Source organism: Dermochelys coriacea, chromosome 1 (genome assembly GCF_009764565.3).
Source record: "Dermochelys coriacea isolate rDerCor1 chromosome 1, rDerCor1.pri.v4, whole genome shotgun sequence".
Taxonomy (NCBI): Eukaryota; Metazoa; Chordata; order Testudines; family Dermochelyidae; genus Dermochelys; species Dermochelys coriacea.
Window position 1 is genome coordinate 108691934 of NC_050068.2, and position 13722 is coordinate 108705655.

At 40.0% G+C, this 13722-nt stretch overlaps 1 protein-coding gene across 4 annotated transcripts in view; it reads right to left on the reverse strand.

Annotated features, from left to right (window-relative positions):
• Positions 1 to 13722, reverse strand: part of CARS2 (cysteinyl-tRNA synthetase 2, mitochondrial) — a 42370-nt gene that overhangs the window by 13217 nt on the left and 15431 nt on the right. For all 4 annotated transcript variants that reach the window (XM_038386840.2, XM_038386845.2, XM_043490982.1 and 1 more), the window contains 3 exons: positions 13460 to 13593; positions 5979 to 6046; positions 2687 to 2753 (listed from right to left, as the gene is read on the reverse strand). In XM_038386840.2, coding sequence (XP_038242768.1) covers positions 2687 to 2753; positions 5979 to 6046; positions 13460 to 13593 — 269 coding nt within the window. The remainder of the gene's footprint in view (positions 1 to 2686; positions 2754 to 5978; positions 6047 to 13459; positions 13594 to 13722) is intronic.

Here is a 13722-nt window from a genome sequence, read left to right on the forward strand (position 1 = left end):
GAGTCAGGCTAAGTCTACAGTGGCACAACAGCTGTGCTGCAGTAGCATGGTAAAAAGAAAAGGAGTACTTGTGGCACCTTAGAGACTAACAAATTTATTAGAGCATAAGCTTTCGTGAGCTACAGCTCACTTCATCGGATGCATTTGGTGGAAAAAACAGAGGAGAGATTTATATACACACACACAGAGAACATGAAACAATGGGTTTATCATACACACTGTAAGGAGAGTGATCACTTAAGATAAGCCATCACCAACAGCAGGGGGGGGAAAGGAGGAAAACCTTCCATGGTGACAAGCAGGTAGGCTAATTCCAGCAGTTAACAAGAATATCAGAGAAACAGTGGAGGGTGGGGTGGGGGGGAGAAATACCATGGGGAAATAGTTTTACTTTGTGTAATGACTCATCCATTCCCAGTCTCTATTCAAGCCTAAGTTAATTGTATCCAGTTTGCAAATTAATTCCAATTCAGCAGTCTCTGACACTACGGTGCTAATAAGCGATGGTCACATAAACACCACCCTATATCGGAAACCTACTGACCGCTATTCCTACCTACATGCCTCTAGCTTTCATCCAGATCATACCACTCGATCCATTGTCTACAGCCAAGCGCTACGATATAACCGCATTTGCTCCAACCCCTCAGACAGAGACAAACACCTACAAGATCTCTATCATGCATTCCTACAACTACAATACCCACCTGCTGAAGTGAAGAAACAGACTGACAGAGCCAGAAGAGTACCCAGAAGTCACCTACTACAGGACAGGCCCAACAAAGAAAACAACAGAACGCCACTAGCCATCACCTTCAGCCCCCAACTAAAACCTCTCCAACGCATCATCAAGGATCTACAACCTATCCTGAAGGACGAGCCATCGCTCTCACAGATCTTGGGAGATAGACCAGTCCTTGCTTACAGACAGCCCCCCAATCTGAAGCAAATACTCACCAGCAACCACACACCACACAACAGAACCACTAACCCAGGAACCTATCCTTGCAACAAAGCCCGTTGCCAACTCTGTCCACATATCTATTCAGGGGATACCATCATAGGGCCTAATCACATCAGCCACACTATCAGAGGCTCGTTCACCTGCGCATCTACCAATGTGATATATGCCATCATGTGCCAGCAATGCCCCTCTGCCATGTACATTGGCCAAACTGGACAGTCTCTACGTAAAAGAATGAATGGACACAAATCAGATGTCAAGAATTATAACATTCAAAAACCAGTTGGAGAACACTTCAATCTCTCTGGTCACTCGATCACAGACCTAAGAGTGGCTATACTTCAACAAAAAAGCTTCAAAAACAGACTCCAACGAGAGACTGCTGAATTGGAATTAATTTGCAAACTGGATACAATTAACTTAGGCTTGAATAGAGACTGGGAATGGATGAGTCATTACACAAAGTAAAACTATTTCCCCATGGTATTTCTCCCCCCCACCCCACCCCCCACTGTTCCTCTGATATTCTTGTTAACTGCTGGAATTAGCCTACCTGCTTGTCACCATGAAAGGTTTTCCTCCTTTCCCCCCCCTGCTGTTGGTGATGGCTTATCTTAAGTGATCACTCTCCTTACAGTGTGTAATGATAAACCCATTGTTTCATGTTCTCTGTGTGTGTGCGTGTGTGTGTGTATATAAATCTCTCCTCTGTTTTTTCCACCAAATGCATCCGATGAAGTGAGCTGTAGCTCACGAAAGCTTATGCTCTAATAAATTTGTTAGTCTCTAAGGTGCCACAAGTACTCCTTTTCTTTTTGCGAATACAGACTAACACGGCTGCTACTCTGAAAACAGTAGCATGGTAGTTACTTTCTACATCAACAGAATGGGGTTTTCCATTCAAGCAGCTACTCCACCTCTCCAAGAGGCAGTAGATTGGAAGAATTCTTCCATCAACCTAGTCGCATCTACTCTGGGGGTTAAGTAAACCTAACTACGGTGCTCATGGCACAAAATTTTTCACAGCCCTGAGCAGCCTAGCTAGGTCGATCTAATTTTTAATGTATACCAGGCTTCAGGCAACTCACTCTTCATCCCTTTCTGTGAAATATTTTAGGAATAAACAGCACTCCTAGAGCCTTCGGCTACCAAGGCACTGGTCAATGCTGAAAAAATAGGTCAACCTAGCTACATCCTTCAGGGGCTGTAAAAAATGTTGCACCCTGAGCATTGGAGTTAGGTTGACCTAACCCCAAGGGAAGATGCAGAAGAATTCTTCCATTGAGCTAGCTACCGCCTCTTTAAGAGATGGATTAACTATATCGACAGAAAAACTCCTTCCGTCAACAAGGTGAGCATCTACCCTAGGGTGCTACAGCGGCACAACTGCAGCGCTGTAGTTGTGCCGCTGTAGTGTAGACATACCCCTAATGTGAGCAAGGATCCATTGAGGCAGCGGAAAGTGTAGCTCCTACAAATAGCTGAAGTTATTTAAGCAGCAAAAAGATCTATCAGTGAACTGTTTGCGCATGAAAATTCCCAGCATGTTAGAGATCAGCACACATTACCAAGGTGCTAAGCAGTCTTCTACTCATGGGAATTAAAGTAGTTAGACTCCACATGAAGATAAACCAACACATTGAAACACTGACCCCCTCAGTATTTTGGAGGATTGTGTGAAAAGACAAACTAATCAGCCCCCCCCCCTTTTTTTTTTCTTACCTGATCTGTACTTGCTGCGCAAACAAAACATTCTGAATTCATCCGCTGAATTCTCTCTCAAAAAATCCTAATCAACAAACAAATAATCAATCAGTATTATACTAGACATAGTCTAAACAGATCTTCATTGTGTAATTTTACACTTTGTATTTGATGGGATTTGTATTTCTGTATTTTGTGTTCGTTTCTTAGCCTTTTGGGAAAGATTAATAAATACATTTTTGATTATCCAGTTTTGCCATTATAATGTTTTAAAGTATGAAAATGATTATTATTTTAATTGTTCAACTTTAAAAACTCAAGTTTATTAGTGGCAGAATTAAACAAGACAATGTCAGATATACACAGCTGTCGATGTAAAGCATTGAAAGATGCATTCAAAATTAAATTTTCATCGTTATGATCATCTCACGCAAGCACACAGTATGAAGGACAAAGAGAAAAGTAAACCTGAAATGCTGTGCTGAGATTCAGATACAACAGAAGGGGGGAAGGTACCTGAAGTCTTGCTAGCTTCACAAACAGAATGTTGGATTTGTTGAACTAGATTAGAGTTTAATTTATATGTTATAATTAGGAGATTAGAATATGTAGGAATAGAAGGAAAATCAGGACTGTGTGAAAGTTAACTTCTCCTGTACTACCTTGATTTATCCATATAGACTTGTCAAAAACCCACTCATCCAGAGGGTAACCCCCTCATTTTGGATTAATGTTAAGGTTGCTTTAAAACTTCATTCTTGTGATAACGGAGTTTACTGTGTCTTCCAAAGAACCATTTCAAATTGTGATGGTTTATTTAAAAATGGTCAACCACGTGACAACCCCGTCTATTTCTCAGCACGAAGAGTGGCACGTAACAGTGAATGCTACATTCATGATCTTTTAAATTAACAGATGAGAGGTAGTGAGTTGGTAGCCCCTCTAAGTACTGCTGAATCATAGCATTGCAATGAGAAGTTAGTACAAGTCTGAAAAGATGGGAAAGCAAAGAAATGCATAAATAAATGTAGCATCTGTTTCAATATTACAGAGCAAGCGGCACAGTGAAGGTAGCAAAATGTCGAGCATGTACAGTGTCTAAAATAAAAATAGAAATAATTGGGGCAATCAAGGCTAAGCTAAATCAAGAATCAGACTGGGATACTAAATTATCTTAGTATACACTTTCTATAGTTTAGTAAACTCAAAGTGCCTGAAGACATTGTGGTAGAGTATGGTAGGAGAGTATTATGCCTAAGGAAGGAAATAAATTGTATGAATCAAAACTCTGCGCTGGAGCAAGGCCCATCTGAATTAGAAGATCTTGATAGATGGATATGTGTATGTATGTATATATATTTTTAAAATCTATGTTTTGGGGGAAAACATGTCACTCTTCAAAACCAGGTGTGTGGGAAAACTGAAAATATTCACACAAAACTGATTTTGGGGGAGAATATGAATAGCTATTTTAACAGACCAGAAGGTGTGTGCATGTGGAATACTGCAGAAAAGCACAGCTTGTTCAAGGGCATCAAAACATGGCTGCAGGAAAGGAAAGCCATGACTCACTGACTATTTGCAATGTGTTCAGTGTATTACTGGCAGGGGAGACAAAGGGATGGCAGTAGGCAGCGTCATCCTAGCCTTGAATTTTTCAGAACTCACATGAAAAGTCCCACATAGGGTTTAGCTTTCATGATGCAGAATGACTAAATGCAAGGAAGTTTGGTTCACTGGTCTGAAAATTACCTACAGGACAAGATTACCTTCGTTAATCACAGCTAATCTATGTATATTTAGACTAAAGAAAAATTACACCTGGGGAACTGCAAGGGAGGAGTGCTGGGTCAGTAGTTATTTATTGTTAAATGTATCTGACTTGCCCTGGATGTAAAAGCTATTTGCTATGACAAAGTTCTCTTCACCTTCCCAGGAACATTCTCTCTCAGCTCACAACATTCCAGTTAGAAATGCAGCTGCCGACTATTTCTATTTTTTGAAGTTGTGCTTTTTGCGTTAACCCTCATCCCTCCAACTCCTCTCCATCACCTGTCTACACTAGGAAAATTACTGTCAACACTGTCAGCAATGGATAATTTTCCTAGGGCACATGAGGCTTAGCTGTACACAGACAGCATTAGGAGAATTAAGAATAAAGCAGCTCACATTCCACTCTGATTTTCAAAGGATTATAATTAGTCTTCCAGGAGGGCAGAGAGAGAGGAATGTATGTGCTGAGACAGCCTTTTAATCCTTGTCTACATGAGGAAAATTACCCATTGCTGACAACGGATGTCAGCAATGAGTGCAGCTGAACTGGTGCTAAACACAGCTTAATTGTAAACGTAATCAAGGACAAACCGTGTTCCGCATCACTTCAAAAACTGTGGTTAAACCCACTAACAAACATATAGACAGGAGCCACCAGAAGTGACTGCTTCAGTGGAGTTAGCTAAGAAAGCTGCTTTTGGCAAGAGCCTATGCCTCTCTAATACAGTAATCATCTAACAGGATCACATAGGCTGAAACAGACCCACTCCTAGCACTTGATATTAGCTACGAGGTAAAGGTCTATTTGGGTTAGTAAGAGTGACAGTAAAAAATAAAATAAAATAAATAAAATTAAATTAAAAAAAAATGCCAGCTACAACAGCCATCTACACTGGCGATGGAAAATACATCGGTTCCATATAAAAGCGTTTACATTATCAAATCCTGCTTCATGTTAAATGAGAAGGAATGAAGTCTCAAAATAGTAGTGTCCCCAGACTGAAAAAGAATATGAATAGCCTATGTTAATGAATTCATATCTGCTTGTCTGCTGACCAGTTTAATAGATGGTATGAATGTTGTGTTCCAGAATATGTATCTTTGTTCACGTATGTTAAGACAGGAGTATCAAATTCACTATGTGAAGAGAACTGAACTATATCTTTTGATTATGACTCATTGCCTTGGCCTTAGGACGCTAAACAACCCTTGAGTAAGAGCAGGTTTCATACTGATAGCTAAAGGTTAATAGGCCTGAAGAAGACATAATGGGCACAAAGGCCCCAATTTGGGGAACAGAGACAACTTCTGTTGGTGAGAGAGACATGCTTTCAAGCCTACACAGAGTTCTTCTTCAGGTCTGGGAATTTGGGGAAAGCGTTCCTCTACAGGACAGGATTTAAACCTATGATTTAAACATGTCCACATTTTTTCCTGAATCAGGGCCATAATGAATTATAGCATATTAAACACACACACACACACACACACACACACACACACACACAAACTTCTCTAGTTCATAACAATATTTTACCTTAATTGTAATGTAGTTTTTTAATGATTTTGACATTTTTTCTCGATTCCCTTTAATAAGCAAATGCCCTGGAAGAAAAAAATATGGTTAAATTAGTCTGCTTCTGAATGAGTGGTGAATGAAAAAGCAAACTCTGCTTTGAGGAACTGGAGGTAGAATATACTTAGATGGATTTGTCATAACCATTTCAGTGCAGTGCTTTGTATTTTTAACCACAGCTTTACACCAAATCCTACACCATTAGGCACACAGAGGTTTGGATGGGGACATTTTAAACCAATCTAAAGAAATAAAACTAATATAATGGAAGAAAATAAACAGCTTGCTTTCACCAGAAATGCCAACACACACACACACACACACACTTCTAAATAATAATAGAAAAAAGTCTTAGCTCTTGACATCCTTCCATAATATTTGGAGGCCTGTAAAGCCTCCTAACACATATAATATCCTCGTGCAAAGGAAGGCATTTTCCAACCAAATTAAAAAATGGAATAAAAGTGTAACACAGCCAGACAACTAATTCAGAAGCTTTGCCTTACAACAGTGCCCACACAAAATGGGCAAGTTTCAAAGTAGGGAAGAGACATACAAACCTCCACAAATTTAGGATTTAATTGGAGCAGGTGATACTAAGTGTTCTTACATCTTGCCAGCATTGTTTCATCTATTACAGAAAGATCACATATACACAATGAAGTTCCACCTTAAGAGGACTTGAAAGCGAGCCAAGGATTTTAAAAAGCAATCAATAGTTTTTACCAGCAGCTTCCCAAAGTAAGGTAACTGGAGACTGTTTTCCTTGTGAAGATCTGGGCTTAGAAATGTTTCAGGAGCTAAAAGTGATGAAAAAGTTAGTGGGAAGACCAGAGAAGAATGAACTAAAGGGGCAGCCTGAATATATGTCGAAAATAATATGCTGTATCTGGGCCTGCATCCTTTTCACACAAGGCGGATATTTCCCTGGCTGCCCCTCCAGCACAACAGACCAGCCCCAATTAACGGAAGGCAAGCCCCTTAAAACACACCCACTTTGGAAACCCTGATCATGTGAACGGTATGGTCCTGGCTGCATCATGTTTATACTTATGAATTGTGATGCTCTAAATCTGACATCTCTGCAAGTAGTTGTGGATAAACTGCTCCCTTCCATCTCCAACACATACTGAGCAGCACAAACTACCAAATTCTGTTCGTGGGGAGCAAGGGAGTTTTATTTATTGCTGTCATGCAGTTTAAAGAGAAGGTTGGCAACGGGACTTACAGAGAAGACTTACTTACTGTTCTGAAACCTACTGCCCCCTTTGGTCCACTACAACCTGAAAGTGCTAGCCTACAGAGGTCAAGATATTTTATCAGGTTCGGAGGATGGGTTAAGAGGGTAGAAGTGAACTGGTAGTGGGGACTTACATTTTGGTGTGTTGGGATGATGCATTTGAATGTGGGCGAGGAGTTTGCTTGTTGTTTTAAATTAAACTCCACATGCCCCTAGGCTCTTTAATAGCTGCATTTTACAGACTGAAATAAGCTCTGGGTTTGCAGGACCCAGAGCAGAGGAGGGGCAGCAGCCATCCTTATTTACTCCTGGGGAAATTCTGCACCACTGCGCGTGCGCAGAATTCATGTCTCCCAGAGTTTTTTTTATCTCTGCAGAATAATACATTCTGCTGGAGAGGTGCTGCAATTGCATCTTTCGCCCACCAGAGGCTGCTGTGGCACCAGAAGATAGGGCAGCTGGCTCATGAGCCAAAGCAGCCAGCCACGGCAAGGGAGACAGCAGAGGCTGTTTTTCTCACAGCAGCATACCTGAGGGGCCAGGTGAGGTGGGGATGGACAGAGTGGGGCACCGAGGGCTGCTGGGGGGGGATGGGGGTGTCCCACACTGGAATTCAGAAGAGTTAGTTGCAGGGACAGGGACAGAACAGAGACGAGACAGATGTGCCCGAATGAATGGGAGAGACTAGGGGTCAGACAGGGTCTTCATGGGGGAGGCTCCCCAACTCCCTAACAATCCCTTCCCCCCCCCATCAAAAAAATCTGTTCCATACTTCTCTCCCCTACACTCCTCCAGATTCACCCCCAGAAATTACTTCCCTCTCCCTAACCTCCTCCGTTAGTTCTGACTCCCCCCGAGCCTTTGCACTGTTTCTGAGGGATGTGGGACGCACATTTCTATATTGTAGTTTAAATGAATTACTCAAAGTTCTGTATTAATATGCCTAGTAAGGAATCTATTTGTCAAAAAACATTTCCTGGATGTTTTTTTGTTTTCTGTATTGTTACAGACATACTTGCTGACAGGTACTTTGAAATAAATTACCAAAATGATTGAAACAGACATGCTTATTTTGGGTTATTTTGGCAAATAAAATATGCAGAATTTTAAAATGATGTGTGCAGGAATTTTTAATTTTTTGGCGCCGAATTCCCCCAGGAGTATGTATTGCATGTAGCTCAGCCAAAACATTGCTATACAATGTCATTGACATTTGATAGAGTTCCCTTCAGACATATACCAGTACTCTTGAGTCTTGTTTACATTAGCAAAACCATCCATTGCTGATAATGAGCACAAGAAATTTGTGCAGCTGAATTGGTGCCGAGTATGGTTTAGCTATAAGTGTAGCCAAGAACAAAGCACTCAGCACCACTTCAAAAACTGTGGTTAAAAGCCTTAAGCCAGCTGTTCACATTAAGGAACTAATCCTGAAAGATACTGAGCAACTGCACCTCCCATTCAACTCATATGTGATCAGCTCCTCTCAGGATCCGGCACTAAGTGTGGCTGTAAGAACTATACTGGACTGTGGATATGAATAACTGAACTTTCCTGGCTATTCAATTACAATAATTCTGCTTTGAACTCCATCCAGTTATTACTGCTCCCCACTCAAATCATCACTCTCCAGTGTTCATCTTATACCTCAGTCAGAATGTTCTTCAGGGATATTACGTGACGTGATTATGTTTTGTTTCTCTTAGACAGCAGTAGAAGTTCTGCTCCTTTGTACTGCTGAACAGTCTAATTGGCTGTACTAATTTTACATTATTCAGTGCATAATATTGATTTGCAGGTTTGTTTGAGTGTGTGCGCATGCGTGTACACACAAAAACAAAATCAGGGCCTTTTACAGAGGCCGTATGCTCAGTCCTGGGTGTGGGGGATGTGGAGAGAAGGGCCCAGTATGGTAGCACTTTGTAGTAACTCCTGTGGCTGGTTAAGGATCAGTGGTAATGGTCTCCAGGGAGAATGCGTTGAACCCCTTCCTCCTCAACTGGAAACAGAATCTGTATAATGCACAGTGTTAAGGGCGGGAGAGGAGTCAGGGATCCACAGATGTAAAACTGGTTTAAAAGGGCTCTGCCATCAAAACAAGATCCTATTTTCAGGCATTTGTCCTTAATCCTATAGAATGCGGTAAGAAATAATGCTGGTCTACTGTGCAAAGGCCATCATTTTCACTTCCCCGCTTGGTGCTTCAGTTTCCCCATCTGTAAAGTGGGGATAATGATACTGGAGCTCTTTGTAAAGTGCTTTGAGATCTGCTACTGAAAAGTATTATACAGGAGCTAGGTATTACTACTTAAGTTAGGCACCTAAATGAAATTTTCAGAGCGATTGAGCACCTGCAGCTCTCACCGACTTTAGTGGAAACTCATGTAGCGCTATACCTGGAAAAAATCAGGCCATTTTTGTGTGTGTGTCTAAATATGGATTTAAGTGCTTAATTTTAGGCAGGCAGGTTTTACATTTTTTAAAATCTCTATCACATGGTTTCATAAGAAGGCATCAGCAACATCTGAATTATTTCAAATTCCACTCCTCTATATGAGAGAATCCCATCACTGGGAGAGGATGGTTCCATTAAAGAATCTAAAATATCAAGATTTTCACAACTTTGGCTTGCTGCTCTTCCCAGAGGCTGAGCAATCTAATAATAAAATCTTTAGAAGATGATTTATCCTCCATGCAGGGATTTTCTTCTAATGGGGACTGCTCTTATGATTCTGAGCCTGCCAGTATTCCAGAGTGTTAGCAGAATTATTTTTGAAGCTGAATCATTTGTCCTAAATAATGCACAATATCCTCCTCCAGCAGGATTTCTTAACTGAAAGAATGTAATTTACTGGCTTCTAGAGAATCGTCATCTGAATTCTCACTGGAATCCAGGTTTTTTTTCTTTCTTTTTTCTTTCCTTCTTTCTGGGAGAACTCAGAATCCTTCATTCTTTCCTAGACAAGAATCAGGTTTCAGAGTAGCAGCCGTGTTAGTCTGTATTCGCAAAAAGAAAAGGATGCGAAGTGAGCGGTAGCTCATGAAAGCTTATGCTCAAATAAATTTTGTTAGTCTCTAAGGTGCCACAAGTACTCCTCTTCTAGACAAGAATGTTTCTACAGTTTGATTTACAACATTTAAGAATAAAACTAAAAGGGTACCACCAGCTAGAACCCTTCACTGAAAAGTAGTGAACATCCTTCACCAAGAAAGCCACTAAATTCGCCTGGATTTAGGGAATAAAACGCACCTCTTGTGGATAACAGACTGCCACTGGACAATCTCCATTTGTTGATTTATAACATACTCTACACTGGGAGTTGAAACCAGTGTTCAATTTAGCCTGTGCAGGTGGTAATACATGAAACAGTCTGAGCCATTCCCAGTATTATATTATTATTTACATTATCATCATGACCCCACTGTGCTAGGCACTGTACAAACCCAAACAAAAAGACAGTCCCTGCCCCAAAGAGCTTGCTAGTAAATTTTAAAATTTCAGTTGGCCCCACGAAAGGCATATTTGCCTATTAACAGACAAAACAAAAATGGACACCTTTATATTGACTTGAAAACTAATACTTTGTGATTACAGGTGAGGAATTTTTGAAATGACATACTGCTTAGCATTAGAGCTGCAGCAGGAAGACTCCAGGGGTGAGTACTATCTATACTTGTAATCTCAGAAAGTTAAACTCAAACATATTGGGTCACAGACTGGGTTTAAACCAATAGTAGCATTTGGATATTTGATCAACTATGGCTCCAACATTACAGATATACCCAACTGCAACAAGAGTTTCCTCCAAGCAGATTTGTACTATGGGCATTTCAGTTCTACGGTTCTTTCTTCTCATTCTGATCACTTTGCAAATCCCCATGAATTTAAATCTACTGCGTAAGCAAGTTTTACTAGGCCTATGTTTATATACCACATACTATGGATCTTATTCTGCAGTCCTTACTCACATGAGTAGTTCAATTAACACAATGGAACTTCTTGCATGAAGAAGCAGTACTCAACATGTGCAGGGGTTGGGGATGCAGAATCAGGCTTTATTATCACCAACTTTGGAGAAAGTCAGAATAATCACTGTGGGAAAGAAGACCATAATATACAGGGTAGATATCCCTGGTACCATTGTCAGTACCAATATAAGATGATGCAGTTTGCAGAGCAAAGTTATCTGGAGTGCTGTACACAGATGTGTTAGGAGCGTTCCTACTCAGAGCAGCAAAGCATAGAACTATTCAATCCTGAGCAATGCCACAAACAGGAGACTCTGTCAGACAAGGGTTTGGCCCCTTCACAGAGTCTATTTAGACAAAACCAATGAGGTAGCTGTCTGAAAAAGGTCTTTTGTCTTAACAGGTGACAAAGTCACCCAACTCTCAATTTTTCTCTTTTTTTAAGCTCTGTAAGAGTGTGGAAATAAGAGGCTGAGGCTGTCTACACTATGGGTCCATCCACACTAGACCTCTGAAGAATTCCATTCTGAATTTCCCCACTCACCAAGCTGCAGGGGACATTCAGAAGTATGCTTTAGCTAACTTCATCCTTTAATTATTTTTCCCCCCCTGTCCAATGCCGACGGTGCCAAATTGTGATTAAAATCAGTCAAGGTTGCATAGGCCAGATATGGTTTCTATACTTGATTTAAATAAAGTTCACATTGATAAGAGTGTTTAAAAATCAATATGGCCCGAACTAATTTTAAACCATGTTTGAAAATAGTTAGCTATAAAATAGAATGGTATATCATAGTTGATATGGCAATTTAACTGTCTCTGGTGCTCACCTGCGCTAAGGGGTACGTGAATCTCCTCAAGATATGAAGTGACTAGTCTGTCAACCTTGCCATCAAAGGCAATGTAAATTGTTTGGATCACAAAAAGGAAGTTAAAGAAAGCTAAAAAGGAAAACTTCAATGGAGTTATGACAGTTTAGACCAGCTGATGAACTGCTCCCACAGCTTTAGGGGGAAATTTAAAGATAAAGTGCCCAGTGAGCGAGTTCCAAATAGACTGGGCAATACAACAATTGTGGTGAGTTGTGGAGAAACAAGACCGAAAAAAAAGAGTAGGAGGCAGAGGGAAGAAATCTTTGTTTCAAGTGGTTTCTTTTTCAGGATGCCAGGACAGGAGAGCATAAAGCAACGGAAGTCAATTATAGAACATGTTAGACACAAACAATCGTGTTTCTTTTCTCACGACTGGAAATAATGCTACTAGTAGATAAAAGTTTCTCAGCAGAATTCAGTGGATTTAGTGAATTCAGAGTTTAGTGCTATGTCAACAACAGAATAATTACACATTCAGAACTCCAGTATCTTTCTCTAATCCAGGTGTTTCTCTGTTGGAAAAACACCACTGAGGGGTTTTCTTTGTTAATCCGTTTATACATCTCAGCATTATCCTCAGGTTTTATTTTCCATTGCTACAGATGACTTTCCCTACCACAACTCAAATCCCTCTACTACATTTATAAATACTGCCATTTTGATTACAGCTTTCTACTGAACACTTTATTTCAAGCCCAGTGCACCCGATGCCAACAGTTAAAGGACTCCAAGAATGATTTGTAATCCATCCCTGTTTTGGTGCTTCTGAAAATTTTAATCAGACATCTCACAGAATTCTGACTCACCTACTTACCTTACTCACCTTCCCCCAGATCTGGAGGGCTCTGATTCCAATGTGATGTGTTTTTCTATTTTTAGGAATATATGCATACTAAAATAAATACATAAATCTTCTCTAGTTTTCTGGGAGAAATAAATATAAAAAAAAAGACATCTCAAAATTCTAAGGAAAGCAGGTGAAGGATGAGTGAGAATTCTGTGAGACTATATCTTCAATGAGTAATAATTAACCTTCCCTTCCATTTGTTTCATCCAGGGCAAAAAACCCCACATGGTAATGCAGTTTAACTACTCAGAGACTTCCAAAAATCCAATTACAATTAAAAACTCCTACATTTCTGAACTTTTTTAAAAATAAAAAAAAAGAGTCAACTTGTATTATTTAAGGTAAAATTCATTTTCAATTATCTTTCTTAATTTAGAGAAAACAGAAACTTGCTCATTGTAGCAGTGCATCTGTATATAAGTTTTTCTCCACATTTCTAAGCATAAAAGCATGCCAGAAAAAGCTAAAAACCATATTCAAAATTTAAGACGACTAAATTTAAGCTGTTACTTACCAGAATGTAGAAAATAATTTCCCCATTGTTCACACTGATGATAAACCTCACACTGTGCAATTTCATTTTCATGATGTGGGAAAGCAAGATCTATGCCACCAGTATGGATATCCAGTTGGCTTCCAAACACTGTACTGTAATAATATTTTACTGATCAAAATCAGACCACCACAAGAGCCTTTGTAATGAAATGCAGTAATTAACAGATTGAAACACTTTAAATCCAAATGCTTTCTCCAGTTTATTACAGTAACAGAACAAAT